Below are 25,652 nucleotides of genomic sequence, written 5' to 3'. Positions count from 1 at the left end.
AGAATGAAAAACGACAGGTCACGCGAAGATTTCTTCAGCACACCGTGGAAGGTGGCCCTCCCCACAGGTTTTAGCTCCTCTCCGCCATAACCACGCAATATGGAGCGATCAGCAGTTAACAGCTCATTATTTCTTATCTTCTTGAACAGGGATGTTGACATAACATTCACTTTCGCCCCCGTGTCCAGCTTAGCAGTGAAGGACTTGGTGTTGACAGTGACAAGCACAGAAGGATCGGGGAGGCGAGATTGATTATGAAGGAGAGAATAAACACTGGCATCTCCCATGGAAATACTGGGCTCAGAGTCGAGAGCAGTGTCGACAGAAGGCTGGGAACCGAATTCGTTATCAACTTGTTGAAGGTTGTTTAAAACTTGTCTGGGAGCTGGAGGAACGTTCCCACGGGAGCGACAGGCAGCTGAGAAATGGTTCATCTTCTTACAGAAATTAAAAGCTTTACCAAATGCTGGGCACTGCGACTGCATAGAATGGACATAATTGCAGTTGGGGCACTTCTTGACAAGCGGGACCTGAGCGGCATAAGTCAGCCGCGGTGCAGGGCAAACGTTGTCTTGCTTGCGACGGGGCATGGCAACACCAGTCAGATTAATAGCCCGATTGTCAGATCCCCTCTGCCCATGTAGCGGGGCAACCACCTCAGCTATTCAGCATGCATGCATAGCCTCAGTCAGGGTGAGATCCGGTCTTCACAGCAGCTCTGCTCGTAGCTTCTGATCTAGCATGCCGGTGACCAAAATATCTCTGGTGAGCTGATCACGCATGTTCTCGAAACGGCACTGCTGAGCAAGGTAGCGCAGGTCAGCGATAAAACATTCAACAGGTTCATCAGGCTGCTGTTTCCTTGTAAAGAATCTAGCCCGCTCCAATATACGGTTGGAGGGCAAGTCACAAATCTCCGCAAACCTGCGTAAGAGACATACCGGGTCGTTGGCAGATTTCGCCGGCTCGACGACCTGGTCGTTGTCATCCAGGACCGCTGGATTGTAAGTGAAAGCCTGAGCTCGCTTCATAGCATCGGGACCGGCAAGGTTCAGCAGGAGTGAGGCTTTGACTGCATCAGGGTCGTTTCGGTGCACGATGTTGATGAAGTGGTTGTAGTCCATCACGAAAGTAGCCCATCGCTCCGCAATGTCAGCGTCAAAGACAAGGGGAGAGGGCTTGCGGCACGAGAATCCCATGGTAAATAGGGGATTAAACACTAGTAAAACTAGGAGCAAATAAAACCCGATAAACAGGAGGCATGCGTTTAACTTACTGACACCATGTAAAGGTGTCCCGTCTGACACACTGTAACTTTACTGAGTCTTTAATAAAGGCACATGTCAAACACGTCCCAGTACTGACTGCATCTAGTCTTCAGGCGTACCGGAACCAAGGGAGGAGCAAGGGGAAGATATCACAGTTATACTGAGATGACTGGGCGTGGTTAGTGGTATTGAGGTAGCTACATTATAGGTTGCATGCATAAACCATCTACAGATGGCATTTAGTCTTTAACATGGGAGTCTTTAACAATCACAGTATCTTTAGTCATTAACACTCACAGATTCTAAAAAGAAATATGTCAAGCTATTAGCTATAAAAATGGTGGCAGTTGACAAATATTTATAGCCGTTAGGTGTTTTCTGCAAGGATATTTCTGTTGGCAGATTTAGGGTACCAGAAAGAAGGAACTCCAGATGCTGGTTTACACCGAAGATCGACACAAAATGCTGGAGTAATTCAGCGGGATAGGCAGCATCTCTGAAGAGAAGCAATGGATAACGTTTCGGGTCGAGCAGGGTCTCTAACCGAATTGTCACCCTTGCCTTCTCTCCGGAGATGCTACCTGGCCCGCTGAGTTATTCCAGCATTTTAAATCTAACTTCAGTTAGTTGTTGAGCTTTATTTATTTTATTTTTTTAAGCTATTGGATTCAAGTAGATGGAGAAGATAGATACACACATAATTATCCATCACCCTATCCTCAGCAACATAAATTGGTATCTGCTCCAACAATGTCTCAGTTTATTCTTAATCCCTCCACATCATTTATTTTCTTCAACGTTGTCCAGCAGTACATCCTTCCAGGGTCTCTGCTGATCAGTTTCTCTTTTCACTCCATGTGTATGATAACACTGTGGAATGCCACAAAAACAGACTGTGTTAAAGGTGTTATGTAAGTGAAAGTTGTTGAAAATCCACCTGGAATGTTGATTTTGTTCTCCATCACAGAGCATAAAACTATCTGCAAGAGTTATTTTATTAATATGATTACATTGAGGAGATGCGAAGGCAATCCTAATGATAAAAGAGAACATGCTGTCATAATTAGAGGAAATATGCATTTAAAATATGTGAAAGGTTTTGAACATCTTTGGTGGATTGAAAATGATAAGTTTTACTTTTCGTAGAACCAATACAGGTGCTGTCATTATGATTCCCGACTGATATAATCTGTCAAATTTTGGCAGAATTTCTGAAAATACTAAAAAAGACAAAGTGCTGGAGTAACAAAGACAAAGTCTGGTCAGACAGCATTTCTGGATCCATGTTCTCTAGAGATGCTGCCTGATCCACTGAGTTACTCCAGCACTTTGTATGTATATGTAAATTAGCAGTTCCATGTGTCTACATTTTATGATAGGACTTTTTTCCTTTTGCAGAATCAGGAAAACTAACCATCGAGTCAGGAGCTCTGAATCCGCAATGGAAATTTTGTGAGCAGCTTTTTCCCTGTAAGGTTTGCGGGAAAGTTTTTGGTCGGCAGCAAACATTGTCACGGCATCTTTCGTTGCACACAGGTAAGTGATTATCCTGCAGTTTTACATTTGTAGTTGTATATTAACTAGATGCAAGATTAAAACAATACACCTGTCACTAGATTTGGAAGAGGTTTTCTTGTCGAAGATTGTTTGTCTTGCAAGGGTGTCTCAAATCTAACCATTGCAAAATATTATTTTCATAGAAGAAAGAAGGTACAAGTGTCATTTGTGTCCGTATGCTGCCAAGTGCCGAGCAAACTTAAACCAGCATTTGACAATCCATTCAGTGAAGTTAGTCAGTGGAGATTCTGAGGAAATAGCTACTGCTGTAACCTCAAACAGTTCTGATCGTAAGAACAGTCCCTATTACTACAGGTAAATTCTGTTTCTGCTATGCAGGATGCTAATTCACCTCAGTTCAAGGTCACGCTCGACCAATGTTATTTTCTTTAAAATATTAAGCACTTAATAAACAAGAAGAAAAGCAATAGTTTTCATGTTGCCTAATTTTCTATCCAGCTGCCATGTTTGTGGATTTGAGACCGAGGTGAATCTGCAGTTTGTCAGCCACATGTCATTACATGTAGATAAGGAGCAGTGGATGTTTTCATTGTGCTGCAATGCCTGCAACTTTTCCTGCATGGATGAAACAGAAATGAAAGCACATGCATATGCAGCACATGCAGGTAACCAAGGGAGTTAACTTTAGTTGTGGGCAATGGCTGTTTGGTTGTTTTTATTTTGCTCAGGTGGTTTTAAATTGAAAAGCCACACATTAGCCACACAAAAGGAAACAGATCTATCAGTGTTCTTCTACAGAGAAATAAATACAATGTTTCAGGCTAATTACCTCATCTGAACACGTAAATGTTGGAAAGCAAGTCGAGGGGCAAGGAGAGAATAAGGACAAATAAGCACTGCAATAGAGTTTGGTTCAGTGGCTCAAAATGCTCTACAATGTATTTCATCAGCTTCTATAGAGCTCTGTTAGAAATGTGCAGGAGGTATAATGGGCACAAAAGGTCAGACTGGGGCAGACTGTTAAGATCAACTGGTGACAGAAGTTTAGAGTCACACTTACAAACTCTGAAAAGCCATAACTTAGTGAGTGAATTTAAATCGAAAACTATGATTTCTTGAATCAAGTTTCAGTTTTAACTTGAAGTCAATTAAGGCCGAATACCAAGTGCCATTAGCACAGTAGGTTACCACGTGGATTTTTAAAATATGCTTACAGTGGGTAGTAGAGTATTTGGAGAAAATAGCCTTCACGTGAGCTTCAGCGGATGCGTTTAACCTTTTAAATAGCCTCCCTGGGACTCCTATTCTCAGCCTTAACCTGAATGATGAAAGGGATCGGCAGCTAATCTTTCAAACTCCGAAAATTGAGATCCCTCCGAATCTTGCTACCATTTGATCTGAGTGACACCAGTGAACAAGGACAGAATTTGGTGGAGGGAGGGAGGAGATAGAGAGAGGATAGGGAGGTGAGGGAGATGGGTGTCAGAATGACATTAGGGCAAATGAATCGGGATGGAGGAGAATGCGGAGGGGAGAGAGACAGTATTGGGAAGGGCGGGCCATGGCAATCATTGAAATTGAAAGAGATCCAAAAGTGGACAAATTCAGTCAAAAAGGCCTGCTTCTCTGCTGTGCGATTCTTGAATGAGCAAGAGCAAGCTGTGGCAGCTCCTCTCTCTAATGCTGACAATAGCCACCTATCCTGCTCTTCTCTCCCCCCGACTTGCAACTATTCTCACCATCTAAAGACAGACACTGTGCTGCATGGTTGGTCACAACATTGAGATAAAATAAATCAGGAGGATCTAGAATTGGAGAAATGCAGAGATCAGAGCATGATAGGCCGTTGAAGATAAACGTAGGGATGAGGCCCCTGAGCAATTTGAACATGAAAATTTCATATTTTTATGTGAGGTTATTGTGACAAAACATCTCCTTTGGATATTCAAATTGATGATCTAATTTATTAACATCACATTTTGTACATTGCTCAACAGACTTACTTTTGAAGAAATGCCTTCTTGGTATTAATGATTAAGAAAACAAAATAATTTCCATCATTTTCCAAAGTTAGCCAAATCTCAGGGAATCTTTTTAGGTGGACATTTTCGGATATTTCTATACAACATTTTCTCTTGGCTCTCTTATTTTCAGCCCACATGATGGGCTGAACAGCTCTGAAATTGTTGCTGAATTAAGCTAATGCACTTGTCAAAAGATATGTGCTGTCAACAAATGGCTGAACTTCACCATGTTTTCACTTTGCTGTGTTTAACACTTCTGCAGATGAGAAAGCCCAAACGCCCTCTTGTCAAAGTCCCGCCAGTGAATCTAAGGCAGCCGCCATGTTTTCTTCTTCCTCGTCAACGTCTTCGTCAACGTCTTCGTCGTCTTCATTGAGTTCATCTTCAGCACTTTGTGATTCCGTCACTGAATCTGAAATCCCCCACTCGGACTTCACCAATGAAGAGCAAAGCACTTCCTTCAACCCTCCAGTGGCACTCAGTGGGTCGTCTACATCGGGTTCAGAGGAAAAAACTGAGAAGGGTGAGGAGGATTTGTTTATTGACTCAGTGATCCAGTTGAGGATTCTTTTTGATGATTGTATTTGGTTGTGTTCACTTCATCTGTGTGTCAAAATAATGTGACACTTTAAACTGGATGCTAAATGTGTCATAGAATTGAATATTGAGATGTAAGTGTGCACCCATGCATGAAAAGCGCACATGGATTATGATTAGCTAGTGTTTAACTAAAAGCTATCTTTCACTAAGCTTGTAAACATTTAAAAAAAGCTGCAAGAAATTTCAAAAATCATTGTTGGTAAAAGAGGTGCAGTGAAATGTGAGTAACTTGATCATTTAATTTATTGATACTACAGTTATCAAGATGTGCAATTGTGTTTTTTATTGTCTCAAACTGACCAATTCTAAATATTTTTTGGACCTCTGAAATGTAACAATTAAAGTTTAAGAAAGAACTGGAGCTGCTGGAAAAATCGGAGGTAGATGCTGGAGGAACCCAGCGGGTGAGCAGCATCTATGGAGAGAAGGAATAGGCGACGTTCTGGGCCGAGACCCTTCTTCAGACTGAAGAAGGGTCTCGACCCGAAACGTCACCAATCAAGTAAAGTTTTGTTGCTTTTACATAATAGTTTAAACTTTTTAGAGAAAATGCCATTTTGAGTTCAGATTTCTGAACACCATTTTCAGTAAACTGGCCAAATCTCCCAAGATCTGTAATCTTAATCTTGAATATATGATGTGCATTGAATAAATTATCCAGATTTTACAGTAACTCAGTCATGTTGTAAATAACACTGGAATTGCACATGGCCAACAAGATCAGATCAAAACGGCTTATCTTTATTTATTAAAGACTTAAGTAATAGAAGTCCAATGACCTACAACAATACAGAACTGTAAAAGAAGCATCACATTACCATTTTTACACACAAGTTGAATGTATCTGTCTAGAAATTCCTTGCACAAGCGATGAATATTTTTTTTAATTTAATTTGAAGTGATTTGTTTCTTCATGAATTTTCAAGATGAGAAGATTGATGCAGAGAGCTGGCAACATTGAGTTTGCTGTCAGTGAAAGTGTTGGAACTTATTCATGTTGCTTGCCTTTTTCTTCCCCCCAAGGAAATTTCCACATTCAGTGCCGTGGGATGTCAACAAGTCTCATTGAATAACATTGATTGTGAGAGTGTGGACAGTACTTTGCTATAATTGTCAAATAGACGATAAAGTTCTAAAGAAACGAAATATTTTCTTTTCTTTAACTTTTTTTAAATAGCTCTTTCTTTAGTACGCCATTGGTCAATGTTGGTTACTCTACTCAGAACTTCATGTAGCTTAATGCAAATTGGCAAACAAAAGTAACTTGGAACAGGTTTAGAATAGATGTTTACTGTAAAATAATAAATAAGTAATTTTTCATATTTCCTTTCTCGATTTTCCTTGTGACAGTGTTGATGCCTGCTTCGACCATTGCATCAATGCCCGATCTCAGAAAATTCCTCTCAGTCCCATTCTGCCACTTGCTTCCCAATAACCTATGTCTCATAGATGCTGCTGCACCCGCTGAGTTTCCCCAGCAATTTTGTGTACCTTCGATATTCCAGCATCTGCAGTTCCCTTTTGAACCTATGTCTCTGCCTGCACATCCATCACATCTCCCCAATTCTCCTGGCACCTAGCAACACTAAATGGAATTTTCAGTAACCATTTAACCCACCAGCATGTCTTTGATATGTAGAAGGAAACTGGGGCAACTCGGTGAAATCTATGGTCACAGGGAGATCATGCAGCTAGTTGCATTAGGGCAAAGAGAGCTTTACATAATAAATTCACAGGTGAAACTATTATCAAATTATATTTATCGTAATTAAGCCAGAATGTCTGTATAAGCTAGCCATGTTTCTCTATTTACTTTATTTGCATGCCAGAAGCAATTAGAATATAACAATAATCATCTGTTGTAGCCGATACATATCTAACAACTTATTAAGGGAAACAGTAAGAACCATGGTCACAAGGTTGAATTTCGATGTTTCTATGGTCTCAGTAAAATACATCCACTAAGTGAAACTTCGCGTATATCCAGTGGGAGATGACGCTCATCTTTGATTCCAGCCAGAAATATTTTGCAATACTTAGTAGGAATATGCAGGCACACTAATTATGTGTTAGATAGTGGAAAGGTTATGTGTGGAAAATATGACATTTACACACAACCCAGGATAATGTTCTGTAATTTCTATGCATGGGAGACATTGGAGAAATGCTTCTAATTTCTTACACCCTTACAGGCAAACTAAATTAAGGATTTGTTTATAGCTCTGATGAACATTAGGGAATTAACACCAGAGATCCCAGATCTGGAGTCATCCATAGAACCATTGCTCCTTAAAGTATCCTTACTCTTGTGTAGTTAAAATTTGTTCATATTCCATTTAATGCCTTCTTAATGTTTTTGCTTGTAAACACTATCTTAAAGGGCCTGTCCCACGAGCATGCGACTCCATGCGGCAAGCGCAACCTAACGTGGTCGCTTGAGCCATACGGCCTCCCGGGGCCGGTCCCACTTCCATCGCCGGAGCCATATGGAGTTGTGCAGAGCTGGTCCCGACATCGCGCAGGGCTCCGAAAAACTGACTCTTCAAAAATTCCGCGCGGCAACGGCCTGCTGGCCCACAGCCGCCTTGACGCCGTACGCAGCGCCTCGACGGGCGTGCGCAGCGTCTCAACGCCGTACGTCACGCGCGAACCTCCCGCGGACTTACCTCAAACTTCACGTCATTCACTCGACCTCCACGCGGCCCCCGCTTCCGTATTGGTCGCGCTTGCCGCATGCGAGTCACATGCTCGTGGGACAGGCCCTTAACTCATCATCATTCCTGTGCTCAGTGACCTGCACTAGCCACTGGTTACACAGTGATTTGATTTGAAAATGTTCATCCTTATTTACAAATGTGTCCATTGCGTTCCTATCTAATTTACTCCAGCCCCACTACCTTTGATTATCTGTGCATCCCTAATTAGACTTCTTAATCATTCCCAACTTTTAAACACTTTACAATGTTGAACCCATAAGCTTTGGAACTCCTTGCCTAATTTTCTCCTTGCTCTGCTTTTATACCTCTTTCTGGTTTTTGAATAACCGTAAAGCTTCTTGCTTTGCCTGAGCTAATTGTTATCAGGTTTAATTAAGCCTGGCCTTAATTTCTGTTTGATAACACTACCAAAGCACCTGTGGTGTTTTTAGAGAAGGCGCAGAATTAGAAGTTGTCGCCATAAATTCTTGTACCTTTAGAATGCATGTCGTGATCCATCAAGGTGGTGTCTCCACTTTGAAGAGTGTCGGGAGAGAATGATGAGAAGCTCATTGTTAAGGAAGGGGTAATACCTTGCATTGCATTGTTTTAGTAGATATGGCAGGAAAGTATGTACAGTACATTCAGAAAGTATTCGGACCCCTTCACTTTTTCCACATTTTGTTACGTTATAGCCTTATTTTAAAATGGATTAAATTCATTTTTTTAATCATCAATCTACACACAATACCCCAGAATGAAGAAGTGAAAACAGGTGTTTAGAAATTTTTGCAATGTAATTAAAAATAAATAACTGAAATATCATATTTACATAAGTATTCAGACCCTTTGCTATGACACTCAAAATTGAGCTTAGGTTTATCCTGTTTCCATTGATTATCCTTGAGATGGTTCTACAACTTGATTGGAGTCCACCAGTGCTAAATTAAATTGATTGGACATGATTTGGAAAGACACACGCCTGTCTATATAAAGTCCCACAGTTGACAGTGCATGTCAGAGCAAAAACCAAGCCATGAAGACGAAGGAATTGTCCATTGACCTCCAAGACTGGATTGTGTCAAGACACAGATCTGGGGAAGGGTATAAAACAATTTTTGCAGCATTGCAGGTCCCGAAGAGCACAGTGGCCTCTGTCAGTCTTAAATGGAAGAACCTTGGAACCACCAGGACTCTTCATAGAGCTGGCCGCCCGGCCAAACTGAGCAATCGGGGGAGAAGGGCCTTGGTCAGGGAGGTGACCAAGAACCCGATGGTCACTCTGACAGAGCTCCAGATTTCCTCTGTGGAGATGGGAGAACCTTCCAGAAGGACAACTATATCTGCAGCACTCAACCAATCAGGCCTTTATGGTAGAGTGGCCAGATGGAAGCCCCTCCTCAGTAAAAGGCACATAACAGCCCGCTTGGAGTTTGCCAAAACGCATGAGAAACAAGATTCTCTGGTCTGTTGAAACCAAGATTTGGCCTGAATGCCAAGCGTCACGTCTGGAGGAAACCAGGCACCGCTCATCACCTGGCCAATACCATACCTACGGTGAAGTATGGTGGTGGCAGCATCATGCTGTGGAGATGTTTTTCAGCGGCAGGAACTGGGAGACTAGTCAGGATCGAGGGAAAGATGAACAGAGCAAAGTACAGAGAGATCCTTGACGAAAACCTGCTCCAGAGTGTTCTGGACCTCAGACTGGGGCTGAGGTTCACCTTCCAACAGGACAACGACTCTAAGCACACAGCCAAGACAACGCAGGAGTGGCTTCGTGACAAGTCTGTGAATGTCCTTGAGTGGACCAGCCAGAGCCCGGACTTGAACCCGATCAAACATCTCTGGAGGGATCTGAAAATCACTGTGCATCGATGCTCTCCGTCCAACCTGACCGAGCTTGAGTGGATCTGCAGAGAAGTTACCCAAATACAGGTGTGCCAAGCTTGTAGCGTCATACCCAAGAAGACTTGAGGCTGTAATCGCTGCCAAAGGTGCCTCAACAAAGTACTGAAAAAAAGGTCTGAATACTTTTGTAAATGTGATATTTCTGTTAATTCTTTTTAATTACTTTGCAAAGATTTCTAAACCTGTTTTCACTTTTTTATCATGGGGTATCGTGTGTAGATTGATGATAATAAAAAAATAATTTAATCCCTTTTAGAATAAGCTGTAACGTAACACAATCTGGAAAAAGTGAAGGGGTCTGAATACTTTGTGAATGCACTGTAGGTTTATTTCAGCTGTTGCTTCCTGAAGCTGTTCTTGACGTAAACATCATGAAAATACCTTTGAACAAGGTTCTCGCGAGAAGAATTAGAGGGGATAATGACCTTACTAGCATAGCTTTTGCCCAATAAAGCCAATGATTTTTGTGCACCAGTCATGCTATCTTGGGCTGTCGTGCCAAATGTAGTAAATTAAGTAGGGTTGTTTGGGATTGCTGCCTGCTGCACTAGACTTGCATATCTGGGGCCCATATCTTAGTTGAAAGTGGTGTTCACTCCTCGCCCCGAGCTCCATGTCCCCAAATGTGATTCAAATTCATAATTAACTAACATAATGTCCTGTCACTTGTCAATTACTTACAACACTGTTATTGTGTGCACTGACTGTTCAAAGATGTTTTGATTCCATCTTTTCTTGTGTTCATTTGTATTTTATAATTGTGGTGCTTTTGTTAATCCTTAGGTTTTGAGTGCATCTTCTGTAACTTTGTGTGCAAAACAAAGATGATGTATGAACGGCATCTGCAGATACACCTCATCACCAGGATGTATGAATGTGACGTCTGTCACAAATTTTTGAAAACATCCGAGCAACTATTGGAACACAAAAAATGCCATAATATATCCACCGGAGGACTCAAGTAAGGAAAGCTGGAATCTAGACTACTATTCTTGGGATCTGACTTTTAAGGAACATTTCAGCACTAATTCCTTAGTTTTGCTTTTGAAGCAGCTAAATCTATACTGGCTTTAAGGAAATTGTTCCATTATTGAATGAGAAAATTAGCCAGTTTTGTAGCACCGAACAGTGCTACAAAAATACAATGGAAACAACTGAGCAGAAAATGTTTGAAAATCCCTAGCACGTCAGACATCATTCTCCATGAAAGAAAGCATGATATATATCAGCACCGTCCTCTGATGAAAAGTCATAGATTGAAAATGTTAACCAAATATTTTTCCGATTCTCCGTTGACTTTGTCTGACTTGACGAAGGTTTCCTGTTTATTTTTAATTCCAACTGCTGATGTTACTATTAAATAGTCGATAACTGCAAAAGTGATGACATCCTCACAGTAGACAAAAATGCTGGAGAAATTCAGCGGGCGAGGAAGTATCCATGGAGCGAAGGAATAGGCGACGTTTCGGGTCGAGACTCTTCTTCAGACTGATGGGGGGGGGGGGGAAACGGGAAAAAGAAAGAAAGAGGTGGAGACAGTAGGCTGTGGGAGAGCTGGGAAGGGGAGGGAAAGGTGAGAGAATCCAAGGACTACCTGAAATTGGAGAAGTCAATGTTCATACCGCTGGGGTGTAAACTACCCAAGCAAAATATGAGGTGCTGCTCCTCCAATTTGCGGTGGGACTCACACTGGCCATGGAGGAGGCTAACGACAGAAAGATAGGATTCGGAATGGGAGGGGGAGTTGAAGTGCTGAGCCACCGGGAGATTGCGAACTGAGCGGAGGTGTTGGTGATGCGATTGCCAAGCCTGCGCTTGGTATCACCGATGTAGAGCAGTCCTTGTTACGAGTGGGGGGGGATGGGGAATGAGAGCGGAGCTACGGGATGTAGAGGAGGCCCAGGTGAGAACATCATCTACAGTGGAAGAGGGGAACCCCTGTTCCCTATAGAATGAGGTAATCTCCGATGCCCTGGTTTGGAACACTTCATCCTGGGAGCAGATGCGGCGTAGACGGAGGAATTGGGAGTAGGGGATGGAGTCCTTACAGGAAGCTGGGTGGGAAGAAGTGTAGTCCAGATAGCCATGGGAGTCAGTGGGTTTGTAGTAGACTCCCATGGCTTTCCCCATCCGGCCCCACCCGTAACAAGGACAGAGTCCCCCTTGTCCTCACCTTCTACCCTACCAGCTGTCACATACAACAGATAAACCTCCGACATTTTCGCCGCCTCCAACGGGATCCCACCACTAGCCACATCTTCCCTTCTCCCCTTTCGGCTTTCCGCAGAGACCGTTCCCTCCGTAACCTCCAGGTCGATTCGTCCCTTCCCACCCAAACCACCCCCTCCTTGGGTACTTTCCCTTGCAACCGCAGGAAATACTACACTTGCCGCTTTACCACCCCCCTCGACTCCATCCAAGGACCCAAGTAGTCTTTCCAGGTGAGGCACAGATTCACCTGCACCTCCTCCAACCTCATCTACTGCATCCGGTGTTCTAGGTGTCAGCTGCTCTACATCGGTGAGACCAAGCGTAGGCTTGGCGATCGCTTCGCCCAACACCTCCGCTCAGTTCGTAATAAACAAACCTGATCTCCCAGTGGCTCAGCACTTCAACTCCCCCTCCCATTCCGAATCCGACCTTTCTGTCCTGGGCCTCCTCCATGGCCAGAGTGAGTCCCACCGCAAATTGGAGGAGCAGCACCTCATATTTTGCTTGGGTAGTTTACACCCCAGCAGTATGAACATTGACTTCTCCAATTTCAGGTAGACCTTGCTTTCTCCCTCCTTCCCCTCCCCTCCCCAGCTCGACCACAGTCTACTGTCTCCGCCTCTTCCTTTCTTTTTCCTGCCCCCCCCACCCCACATCAGTCTGAAGAAGGGTCTCGACCCGAAACGTCGCCTATTCCTTAGCTTCATAGATGCTGCCTCACCCGCTGAGTTTCTCCAGCATTTTTGTCTACCTTTGATTTTTCCAGCATCTGCAGTTCTTTCTTAAACATCCTCACAGTAAGTGGTTTACTTAAAATGGGTTAAAACGGAAACAAATAATCAGTTTTGCAGACAAAAATTAGCATTTCTGTGAAATGTAGTTAAAATTGAGGTGGGGGAATGTCATAGCTGAGTTGAATCTTGTCCTCGTTACTTCACTGCTTTACATGTGCAAATTCTTGTACGGTTTACTAAACAATGAAGAGGAATTAGACCCTTGTTGGTTTATTTTCTCCTAAGTGAGAGGCAGTTGTATTGCAACCACTGCTGCAGAAAATAAAATTGGCTAAAGCTCGATTAGGGTTTGAAATGAAGATTTTTTGTATTGAACTTTATGGTTGAGATTTGGGTGAAATTTCTTTACTTAGCATTTGTCACTCTGATATCCTTTGCTCTTTAGAAACGAATACCTTTTTTAATATTATTTTCCCACTGCTGAGTGTTTTGGATCATTCACTGCTGTGTCATACCTCCATAATGTTTGGGACAAAGACGCTTTATTTATTTGCCTCTGTACTCCACAATTTGAGATTTGTAATAAAAAATATCACACGTGGTTAAAGTGCACATTGTCAGATTTTAATAAAGGCCATTTTTATACATTTTGGTTTCACCATGTAGACATTACAGCAGTGTTTATACATAGTCCCCCCATTTCAGGGCACCATTATGTTTGGGACACAGCAATGTAATGTAAATGAAAGTAGTCATGTTTAGTATTTTATTGCATATCCTTTGCATGCAATGACTGCTTGAAGTCTGCAATTCATGGACATCATCAGTTGCTGGGTGCCTTCTCTGGCGATGCTCTGTCAGGCCTCTATTGCAGCCATCTTTAGCTTATGCTTGTTTTGGGGGGCTAGTCCCCTTCAGTTTTCTCTTCAACATATAAAAGGCATGCTCAATTACGTTCAGATCAGGTGATTAACGGCTGCTCAAGAATTGACCATTTTTAGCTTTGAAAAAACTCCTTTGTTGCTTTAGCAGTATGTTTGGGACCATTGTCTTGCTGTAGAATGAACCGCCAGCCACTGAGTTTTGAGACACTTGTTTGAACTTGAGCAGATGGGATGTGTCTATACACTTCAGAATTCATTATGCTACTACCATCAGCAGTTGTATCATCAATGAAGATAAGTGAGCCAGTACCTTCAGCAGCCATACACGCCCAGGCCATAACACCCCCACCACAGTGTTTCACAGATGAGGTGGTATGCTTTGGATCTTGGGGAGTTCCTTCTCTCCTCCATACTTTGCTCTTGCCATCACTCTGATATAAGTTAATCTTTGTCTCATCTGTCCACAAGACCATTTTCCAGAACTGTGGATGCTCTTTTAAGTACCTCTTGGCAAACTGTAACATGGCCATCCTATTTTTGCGGCTAACCAGTGGTTTGCATCTTGCAGTGTAGCCTCTGTATTTCTGTTCATGAAGTCTTCTGCGGACAGTGGTCATTGACAAATCCACACCTGACTCCTGAAGAGCGTTTCTGATCTATCGGGCAGGTGTTTGGAGATTTTTTTTTATTATAGAGGGAATTCTTTTGTCATCAGCTATGGAGGTCTTCCTTGGCCTGCCAGTCCCTTTGTGATTAGCAAGCTCACTAGTGCTCTCTTTCTTCTTAATGATGTTCCAAACAGTTGATTTTGGTAAGCCTAAGGTTTGGCTGATGTTTAACAGTTTTATTCTTGTTTCTCAGTCTCATAATGGTTTATTTGACTTTCATTGGCACAACCTTGGTCCTCATGTTGATAAACAGCAATAAAACAGATGGAAAGACTGGAGCAAAAACTGGCTGTTGAGAGCTCTCTTATACCTGCATTAAGGAGCCAATTAAACACACCTGAGCAATTACAAACACCTGTGAAGCCATGTGTCCCAAACATTATGGTGCCCTGAAATGGGGGAACTATGTATATACACAGCTGTAATTTCTACATGGTGAAACCAAAATGTATAAAAATACCCTTTATTAAAATCTGACAATATGCACTTTAACCACATGTGATTTTTTTTGATTACAAATCTCAAATTATGGAGTACAGAGGCAAATAAATAAATGATGGGTCTTTGTCCCAAACATTATGTAGGGCACTGTAGGTAATAATATTTAGACTAGATTTTACTGCAGACTATTACAGAGAATAGATAGCACAGGATAAGCAATGATGACAGCAATAACAACAATTTGCATTTATGTAGTCCTTCCAACGTAGACAAACGTCTCAAGGCACTTCCCGGAGGCAGACACAGACAAAAGTGGACATCAAGCCAACAAAGGAGATATTAAGAGTGTTGAACAAAAGCTTGGTCAAACAGGTGGGTTTTAAGGAGGGCCTTAAAGGAGAGATAAAGGTAGAGTTTTGGAGAGATTTAGGGAAAGTCTTTCAAAGAAATGGATCTTGGCAGCTGAAGACAATTCCTTCAATGATTGGTAAGAGGAAATTAAGTTTAAAAAAAATAGTAAGATAAAGTAAAACGCAAAATAAGTAAGAGAAACCAAGTTTGAGGAAGAAGGCAAAACTTGTAGGCCTGAAGTGTGGGTAGGGGCTTGGAGCAGCCTAAAAGAGTTTTTAAACCAAGGACTGCAACTTTTAAACTGATTAAACCAAGAAAAGATGGAATGAAACATTGGGGTTGTGTTAATGCAAGATGGTGTGACCGACTTTGCCAGGTACCAGGAGAGGGGACTGTGCTCTGAAGATCAACCTGAGATGTTTCTTCAGTATTCAGTATTTACTTTAATGTCATTTTAACTGAGTACTTACATACACAGATGAAATGAAAAAATTGTTTCTCACTCAGTTCCCGTCAGTGCAGTTAATAAAAACAGAATAAATACATATAGCTTTAAAAATTAAAATTACCATATCTAAAATAGGCTTAATAATTGAAATAAAAACAGACATTCAGACCGAACAGTGGCTTTGCTTTGACAGGGGCCTAGCTGTCTAAGTATGGGTGAGGTTGGATGTGTTGGTGTATGATATATGGGGTGGGGACACAGTCCGTTAACCAGTCTTATTGCCTGTGGGAAGAGGCTGTGTAGCATCCTGCTGGTTTTGCAGCTGATTCTCCTGTACCTCTTCCCAGGTGGCAGAATGGAGAAGATGTGTGATGGATGATAGTTCTTTATGGTTTAATTGGCACTGTTTTAACACTGTGGCAGCTAATTGGAGAACTTCAAACTTGGGCTTGCATGAAATGTGGAACATAAATTTGGAGGTTTACAGGAACTTCAAGGAGTTTGGCATGGAAATATTGGTAGGTGGTGGAGAATAATTTTTAAGAAAATATAGGAGTTACTGGCAGGAAAGGAAGGAAACAGTAGTTGAGGAAATTTTTTTTTTTTAGTTATGTTATTTATGCTGAGAATTTCAACCAAAGATGAGAAGATAGGTTCTCAGCAATTTAGTTGCCATGGAGTCCCAAGGGAACATAGAGGAATCTCATTGCTTGAAGGGTTTGAACGAGAATGATGAGGAATGAAGCAGGTTCTGGATTAAGCAGGATGAGAATATAGAGAGATGCAATTCATCAGACACCAGGAAGAAGAGATAGTAGCAGTGCAGTTGTACACATTGCCTCAGATTTGGTGGCAAAGTGGTCTATGAGTTCCTTGAAAATAAGGAAGGAATGCTCAGAGAAAACAATTCTGACAAAGTTGTTGGCATTGGAGAAGAGTAGCTTGTGTCTTGCTCTCTGGGTTGACAAAGCGAACAGTGTGGTGTGAAGAGACTTGTGCCTCGCATATTTGACGTGGTCCATCAAGATCTGTCTCTGGCCAATTAAATTAGTTTTGCAACTGAACTGCTTAACTCTGTCACCAGTAGGTGAATGAACAAAGATAGCCAAACCAGGGTGAACAGTTGGAATGGGAGAGATCTTGGAGACAAGAGAATAGGTGAGAAAAAGGTTTAGATAGATCAGTAAAGGAAAAATATTGCACTGAATGGGCACCGGAAGCGCAACATTTAGTCAAGAGAAAGTGCAAACCTAAAGCCCTTGTCCCACTTGGGCGACCTCCACCGCGACCTCTGGCGAGTTTGCCCATGACCCATAGTCGCGGCAAGGTCGCCACTAGGTTGTAGGAGGTCTTCGTCACACTCCTTCATGGTCGAGAGTGGTCTCCGTGTAGTTGAGGCTTCAGTTAGGTCGCGGCGTATTTTTCAAGATGTTACTAATTGACCGCGACTAAAAATAGGTAGCCGTGGGAAAAATAAATATTTTTTTAGGCGCAGGTCGTGATGCTAGTCGAAGGTAGTCAAAGGTGGTCGAAGGTAGTTGAAGGTAATAGCTCCGGGGTTAAACAAAGGGTAATTTAAACAGCAGAATGTCACCTCTTTCACTCCAAGGCATGCTCATTCATAGCTGGAGAGTATTTTGGAGAGGAGACTTGTGTTTTAGAGGTGGCACCAAAAAGGCAGCAGCACAGGGGGAGGGCACGACCCTCAAGAAAACCTGCCATGTAGGTGTTGCCCAGCCAGGAGGAGGAGTGGCAGGAGGTGATAGTGCAGGAGGAGGTAGCCCAGCATGAGAGACCCCTGGAGGAGGAGACCCTGGTGGTAGTATATGCCCCCACCGACCACCCCATCCTTCACTGCCTCATTTGAAGGCAGCAAAGCAGCCCTTTCTTCTGTGTCTGGACACAGCATCAGAGGCAGGTGCCCCATTGGTGGCGAGGGAAGGCTGGAGGAAGGTTATGCCCTACACCTTCACCAGGCAGCAGGAGGGAGGCCTTGAGGAATGGTTTCAGCAGAATGCCATCCTGTACGAAAAGGAAAATGAGGGGTACAGGGACAAGAATGGCATGTTTGCCATCCACTGCCCCACATGTGTGCTTAAAGTTCCATCTTTTGTCAAAGCTCAGTGCCACTCTCTTCCAGTCATCTGGTGTACTGGGACAGTCCATCACATCATCTCCATTCACCCATTGAGACCTCTTCTTGTGCTTCCTCTTCACCCTTCCTCTTCACCTTCTGCCTTTCTTAAAAGGCTGCTAAAGCAAAAGGGCTACTGCAAACAGCAATAGTTGTATTTTTACTATCATCCTCCAAACTAGTTCCTTGCTTGCATGGTTCAGAATGATTTTTTTTTTAAACCTGGGAAGCATTTTTTAGTGAGAAAAAAAAATTCAGACATGACATCATTTTATCAGGTGATCATTTGAGCTGTAGACAATTGTCACTGGTCGTTGTTGGTTTTTGATGTGGTCTTCTGAGGTGGAAGGGGGGTCGTGCTTATTCACAGACCAATTTGCCAGAGACCATCCTCAAGTAAAACGTACATGGTCGAAGCCAGTCTTCAACATAGTCGTAGGAGGTCATACACATAGTCGTGGAAGGTCGTAGGAGGCCGTAGGTCACCGCAACCGTGATTTTTTTTTTTAAGTCGACAGATGTCACTGTGGAGGTCTCCTAAGTGGGACAGGCCCTTAAGGATGACAAATTGACACTTTGGGCAGTAAAAGCTGAGAAGTCAGAATTTTTGAGGAAGTGCGAAGCTGGCAAAATAGATAAGAAAAAAGATTAAATAATGAGATAGAAATTTTGTTGCCTCAAAATCAATCTTTGCATGTCCGAGGGCGTATTTATAGCACAAAATGATTAAATGCAATGCAGGAACTGCTTGGACTCAGTGGAACATAGGCCCTGACCTAATTTGAATGAAAAATGCTGTATTTGCATCAAGTTTAGCATGGAGCCGGTTATGGGACAAGCTTCCTAGCTTCAGAGCTGAGATATTTATGATGCCCCGGCAGCAGCAGAGCAGAAGGTGCAGAAACTGAGACTTCAGCTGGGAATGCTGGGATAAGTCCTAGTATAAGATCTGGCTCTGAGCAGAAGATCTTTCCACAATATCACCTCCTTCCCAAAATATAAAATGTTAGTTGGAAGAATGCAACTCGGTATACAATAAAGTGTAAAGAGTTGATATCTTCAAACTTTTATTTTATGAAGTAACTTGGCTTTTGTTTAAAATAATGTGGATTCAAAAACAACAATAGTCATGAATAGTTGTTCTGCTTTGACTCAGCTATGAAAACACCTTGGTTTTTGGGTAGAAGATTGGACAAAATTCTTTCTCCTAGCCTTTATTTGCTATCTCTTGAGGAATATGGTTATGTGTGACAACTAAGCAAGACCAGACACTGCTTTGACATAGCAAATAATTACTGACATGTATTGTAAATGTACACAATGCAGTTGGGGCAGGCAAAATGGAGCATGGTGACAGGTTTTTATAAAAAGAATTCTAAAAATAGCATATTAGAATTCTAATGAAACAGGTCTGATGTATGTTGAATTATAAGTTCTCTTTAAGCACTTTGTGCTGGTTTTTGCAGTCCGTTCAACTGAATTGGATTGGCCCCTGTGGATTCCTCATGGCTATACCACATGAGAAGTTAGTTACTCCTGCCGTTACTCTTATACTAATTTAGTTAAAGGATAAACTGGGGTTTGAAATGTTTTTGTACTTTCAGTGTTCATTGTCAACACCCTTCTTGCCCACTTTTTTTAGACTTGCTTTTCTAACTTTAAGTTTCTCTTTTAACTTTTGACTATATGAGGATTTTTGATGAGCAACAATGCAAAGTTCTCAATCTTTAAACGTTGCAGCATTCACAAGTAATGTTTGCTTTGCTACTCTAGATAACAGAAAGGTTACAGCATGGAAAGGGGTCATTTAGCCCACGAAGTCCATACTGACCCTAAGCAATAGCTCATAATCTCTTGCCTTTCCTTTCTAGTCATAATATTGTGTACCTAAACAAGTCTCCTAATATCCCCACTCTAGCTATATCCCTGACTGATTTTCTGATGCTGATTTCCTAACGCTGTCTCTATTTGTGCCCTCCTAGTGTTCAGCTTGCTGCATCAATATTTGCAGTTTACATCGCTGATCCATCTGGTGTCCATGTCTTGAGCTTTGCTGCACACTTCCAAAACCTGTCTGCACCAGCTACCTTTTGTGCTGGAAATCCTTGATTAGCCTATTTTAATGCATCCGTCTTTCCATCTACCCAACTCCAAAATTAATAAATCCGTGGTCTCCTTATTCATTTCTCTAAATATTTATTTGAACAGATACTTTGAACCATGAAGTTACAATTTCTCTAAAGTGATGTGGTATAAATCGGATGCACAACTTTGACTTGATGGTTTACTGTGGCATTGGTGAGTTGCAAAAACTTTTTTTGGTAAACCACTAAGCCTCGTTGTATATCCTTTATTTACATAAAATTTCTATGTGAAACGTAGAAAGCTTGAGATTATGCCAAATTAATCATTAACAGTGCTGAATTATTAATTAATGCATAGGGTTTCTTTCACAACAAAACCAACTTCACTTTGTTGAGGCGTTTATCTCGATAGGCAGGAATTAGTGAAAGTGTCAAAGGTGGATATAGGACTGGATTTTCATAAACGTCAAGGTGGGGGAAAATATTGTAATGCAAATGGGCTTGGGAACGATATTGCAGAAAGCTGGGCCATATTGGTCACCAATGCTGAAACAGAGGGAAGCGGAAAATTAATTGTATTAAACGATTACAGAAGGTGGAGAACAACTAGAGACATTTAGAAATGTTACGAATTTTGAAGTCGTAGCAGTATAAATAGCATGACTGGAGAATCCTTTTAAAAGTGGAGTTGGTTCTATTCAGTGAAAGCATTGAGCTATTAAAGCATCATTTGAAATGTGACATTTTGAAAATTCCTGAACAAAATGAACCCCTAACCTGATTCCACCATTTTGTTGGAATCTCTTTCACTGCAGGAGAGCAAGTCCTTGTCATGCCCTCTCTAGGTTGTGTCTCTTGTCCGTTTAGGAGCTCAAAGTGCTCTAATTCCCAATGACTTGAGCATTTACATTTGAGTCAGATGTGGGATCTTTCCCTAGTTTGTTCCGGGAACATCCAAAAGAATGAGTTTTGGTCAATGCTACAAAAATGTAGTTTATTCTAAGATGTTATTTTCTCCCTTTTATATAAAGCTTATGTTTACAGTTGATCTAATAATGTATGGATATTTAACCAAGTCAGCAGTGTTTATCACCTGATATTGTTAAGCAGTACAATTCATTTATTCAGAGTCTTGTGTGTTTAACTTGTTACAACACACAGTATTAAACTACTGTTAAACCTATTTTAAATTTCATCTTTGTTTTAATTGGATATCAGGTGCCCATTTTGCGTTTACGCCACAAACCGTCCTTCAGCCATGGAATGCCATTTGAGGACACACTACAAAATGGAATTCAAGTGTCGGATCTGTCAAGTGGTTAAAGCAAACCAACTGGAGCTGGAGATTCATATCCGTGAACATCGCCTTGGCAATCACTACAAATGCGATCAATGCGGTTATCTCTCCAAGACGGCCAACAAGCTGATCGAGCATGTGCGTGTCCACACGGGGGAGCGACCTTTCCATTGTGACCAGTGCAGTTACAGCTGCAAACGCAAAGACAATCTAAACCTACACAAAAAGTTGAAGCACTCTCCAAGGCAGACTCTGTGCTGCGAAGAATGTTTCTTCACAACCACACATCCATTTGTCTTCAGCCGGCATGTGAAGAAGCATCAACATGGCGAATATTTGGAAGGAGAGAGGAAAGTCCTTCCTATGTCTGGGAAAGAAAGCAACTCCATATTTAACTGTGGCAGTCCTAGAAAGCTCCTTTCACCACTTTCAATTATGTCAGCATCACAGGCTTTGCAAACTGTTGCACTGACAGTGACAGGCAAGAATGGAATTTCAGCAGGATCATTTGGCTTATTTGGCTTGAATGGCATTTCTGCACATCTCACTAAATACAGGAACAGTGATCTCGCCCATCTTATTCCACTGACTACACTTTTTCCTCAAAACAAATGTGAAACTACATTCCATTCATCGCAGCAGCAGACTGCACTCGCAGGTGCTGTTTCCCCCAAAAACTCGTTCCTGGCCTACCTTGGCTTAACTGAACAGACAAACACAATTTAGGTTTCAGCCACAGAGTGAACCGTGGTCATTGCTGCAATATAAGATTTTTTTTTTCATAATGTTTATTATTGTAGAAGAGTAGAATGCGTAGAAGTGGCTGTAAATGCTTCTTGTATTCATATAAGTGCTGCTTGAATTATATATAAATATACTTATGTCCATATTTGTATGGAAACCCAAGTATTGGAAAGAGGTAGTTGGACTCTGGGCTGTGAAATGCCCAGTCTAAAAAAAAAAAGTTATGTGATGAGGCAGAATTTTGCACAATGCTTAGTCTTGCACATTTTTGCGTTACTTAAAGTAGTACCATTTTCTACCTAGTGTTACTAGTTTCAAAGCAGCGGTGTGTTGACTAAATCTGATCAGCGTGATAGTGATAAGCCCCATTTATTCTGGCAACAACCATTAGCACTTTGAAAGATGCATGGCATTGCTGAATATTGTTTTCAGCATTTATCATCTCCAAGCTTTAGACTGGCACATTGACGTTTTTGCATTCAATGCAGTATAAATGATCCCTGCACTATGTTTGGAGTTCATCTTCATTCACCCAATTGAGTTCCAGTATTTTGATTTATTCAAAATGCAACATATTGTTTTCAGTATTTTGAACATTGTAGATTCTGTATGCGTGTGTGTACTAATATATATATATTTATATATATATTATTGTGTGTATGTACATATATAATATATATTTATATATTTTGCTTTGATTATGCTTTGCTGCATTTAAAACAAGTTGTTAAAAGGCTGTTTGTGACAGTGATTGGCACTTAGATTTTTTGCTCTATTTCCTGTTCAGTTGCATTACTCGTGTAACCTGCAGTATATACAAAATAAATCGGCATTATTTTGGTTTTCTAGTACTTAGTTTTGTTCCTGCCGAGGCACCACTTATACATTTTCTTTTCCGCCCCTCCGGATCGTATAATTGAATGAATCCTGCAAGCAATGTAGTGTTTGTAACATTTCTCAGCAGAACACAATCTGTGATGGGGGAGAGCGATTGTTTCCCAGATTCAGCCCGCATACTTGACATCATTCATGCATTAAAGTAACAACCAGGCTTTTTTGTTCAGAAACATCACCCTACCCATGTTTATGCTTTGAATTTGTACTCTGATATGTTGCCAATTTTTGTTCAAACTTGCAAGTTCTGTTAGCTGCAAGCTACTTTCCCATTGTTCTAATTGTACAATTGTGATATCTTGAATGTAGTGAGAGTTGGGGGTGGGGGAAATGGTTCATTCCAGAAGAATTATGTAGAAAGTATAGTATTATTCCAAGCAGAAATGATTTGTACACAACTAACGGTAAGAACAATTTTGAACTGCCTTCTACTTGCAAGTAGTACCATAAATATTAGATAGATTAGCTTTCTGAACGTTACAAGACTATTTGTCTGTTTTTAAATGACTGCACTTTGATCTATTTAAAACTGAATTGCCCGACCTTAATTTATAAATATAATTCAGATTGCATTGATTATGGCACCTAAAAGGTAATTACTATTGGAAGTTAAATAATACAATTATTTCAAATATTCTTTTGAAATAAATACCTACTGTGCAGACCTGTTTATGGGTCAATGACTTGTGGCTTTTGTGTATCAAAATTCTAATCTGAGTAGCCTCAATAGATTCATCTTTGCACTTCTACTTCCACTGAACCGTTTTTACACATTTCGTTTATCTTGCTGGTTTTCACTCTAATATTTAAAATGCACTATGAGATGCCATAGACACTTGGAAAAGTACACAGATAGGAAAGGTTTTGAGGGAATATGGACCAGATGCGGGCAAATGGGACCAGCTGAGATGGGGCATCTTGGTCGGCATAGGCCAGTTGGGGCCCAGGCCTGTTTCTGTGCTGTATGCATTTTTGACTTGAGTTTGCCATTGTGCATTCATGTTGTCATTCGAATGGCAGCATTTAACTGGATGTGATGTCTCAATATAAACAGAAAATTACAAAATTGGTTTATGTATGTAAATTTAGAGGTACCAAAGAGGTTGCAGTTTTAGAAATGTTGGAAAGAATGCAAGAACTGAGGTTATGTCATCAGAAAAGGCTAAAAAGTCTAATTCTAGAAATGAGACAGCAGAATAGTAACCTAATTTAAGTATTTAAAATTATGGAGGGATTTATTAGGATTGATGCAGATGATGTTTCCACTCTTGGGAAGCTTCGGAACCATTATTGTAAGATTGATAAGCATAAGGAATAGGGGAGAAAACATAATTATCTAGAAACTTGGGAGGCTTTTGGACTTCTATAAGGACATGGAAATAGAAGTAGACTATTTTGTTTCTTGTTCCTCCTCTGACACTCACCAGGCCTGTGACTTTTATGCCATGCGCAAATTGGAGGAACAGCATCTCGTATTCAGCTTGGGTAGCTTGTAACTTAAGGTTTGAACATTGAATTGTCCAATTTAATGTAACTAATCCATAACTGCTACCTTCTTCCCTCCACTGTTTCTCCTCCCCCTCCTCCTGTATCGTTTACAATTGATACACAATTCACACCTTTTCTATCCGTGAGCTTAACGAGCTATCGGGCTCACACCCGTCTCTTCATCTCTGTTCTTTGTCCAACAATCTGTCTGTCAAATAACCCCTTCGTGTGTGTTCACCTATTATCACGTGTAGAGAGGTACAGTGAAAAGCTTTTGTTGCTTGCTATCCAGTCAGCAGAAAGACAATTTATCACAATAGACAACAGGTGCAGGAATAGGCCATTTGGCCCTTTGAGCCAGCACCGCCAATCACTGTGATCTTGGCTGATCAACCACACTCAGTAGCCCGTTCCTGCCTTTTCCCCATACCCCTTGACTGCTATCTTTAAGAACTCTATCCAACTCTCTCTTGAAAGCATACAGAGAATTGGCCTCCACTGCCTTCTGAGACAGAGAATTCCAGAGATTCACAACACACTGTGTGAATTTTCTTTTCCTCATCTTCGTTCTAAATGGCTTGCCCCTTATTGGGTTGCAGAAACAGCAGTCAAGCAAGCACCAGATTTGCAAAGTAGCCCAGCAATGATTCAAGAGTGTTAAAGATTGAGCACTTTGAGAAAATGGTCAGAACTACCTGTAGAGAAGATATCACAGCGGCAGCAAGTGGCATTGAAATAATGAGTGGAGGCACGAATCTGATTGGCTTTGTTGTAATATAAATATATAAAACAGGTAAATTAGGAACATGAGAAGGTCACACAACTCCCTGTGCTTGCTCACCATTTGATAAGATTACAGTTTATCTAACTTTGACAGCATTCCTGTAAACTTGTGGTCCCTGCTGTTCAACCATGTTCTGACCCAAGCTCATTACTACAAACTCCTCAGCACTTGCCTTTGTTGCCATCTCCAATCAAACTCCCCTCGCCTGTTTCCACCTATCACTTGCCAGGCTTTGTCACCCGCTCTATTCCAGGTCCCGGCCCAAAATGTCACCTGTCCATTCCTTCCGCAGATGCTGCCTGATCCACGAAGTTACTCCAGAACTTTGTGTTTTGCGCAAGGTTTCCAGTATAAGCAGTTTCTTGTGTTTCTGCTGTTGCGTTATCTCCTTTCATGCTCCTAAGCCCAATAATAAACTCAAACTAGTTCATTGGTGTCATTAATGATCATTGTTTAAGTATATGGTATGTGAT

General features: G+C 41.5%; 1 protein-coding gene across 5 annotated transcripts in view; it reads left to right on the top strand.

Annotated features, from left to right (window-relative positions):
• znf827 (zinc finger protein 827) overlaps positions 1-22,861 on the top strand; it is a 94,565-nt gene extending 71,704 nt beyond the window's left edge. The window contains exons 9-16 of one of the 5 annotated variants that reach the window (XR_004411414.1): positions 2,667-2,804; positions 2,969-3,140; positions 3,285-3,451; positions 5,073-5,333; positions 10,801-10,978; positions 15,211-15,327; positions 20,097-20,186; positions 21,191-22,861. Coding sequence is in view for 3 of the 5 variants with exons in the window: in XM_033018004.1 (XP_032873895.1) it covers positions 2,667-2,804; positions 2,969-3,140; positions 3,285-3,451; positions 5,073-5,333; positions 10,801-10,978; positions 21,191-21,995 (1,721 nt within the window). In the remaining 2 variants the exon portion in view is untranslated. The remainder of the gene's footprint in view (positions 1-2,666; positions 2,805-2,968; positions 3,141-3,284; positions 3,452-5,072; positions 5,334-10,800; positions 10,979-15,210; positions 15,328-20,096; positions 20,187-21,190) is intronic. The other 4 variants (XR_004411417.1, XM_033018030.1, XM_033018004.1 and 1 more) reach the window with 4 other exon arrangements.
• Positions 22,862-25,652: the final 2,791 nt, after the last annotated feature.

This window comes from Amblyraja radiata, chromosome 1, assembly GCF_010909765.2.
Source record: "Amblyraja radiata isolate CabotCenter1 chromosome 1, sAmbRad1.1.pri, whole genome shotgun sequence".
In the NCBI taxonomy this organism is placed as follows: domain Eukaryota; kingdom Metazoa; phylum Chordata; class Chondrichthyes; order Rajiformes; family Rajidae; genus Amblyraja; species Amblyraja radiata.
Note: the sequence above shows the minus strand (reverse complement) of the source record. Positions and strands in the feature narration are given on the sequence as shown.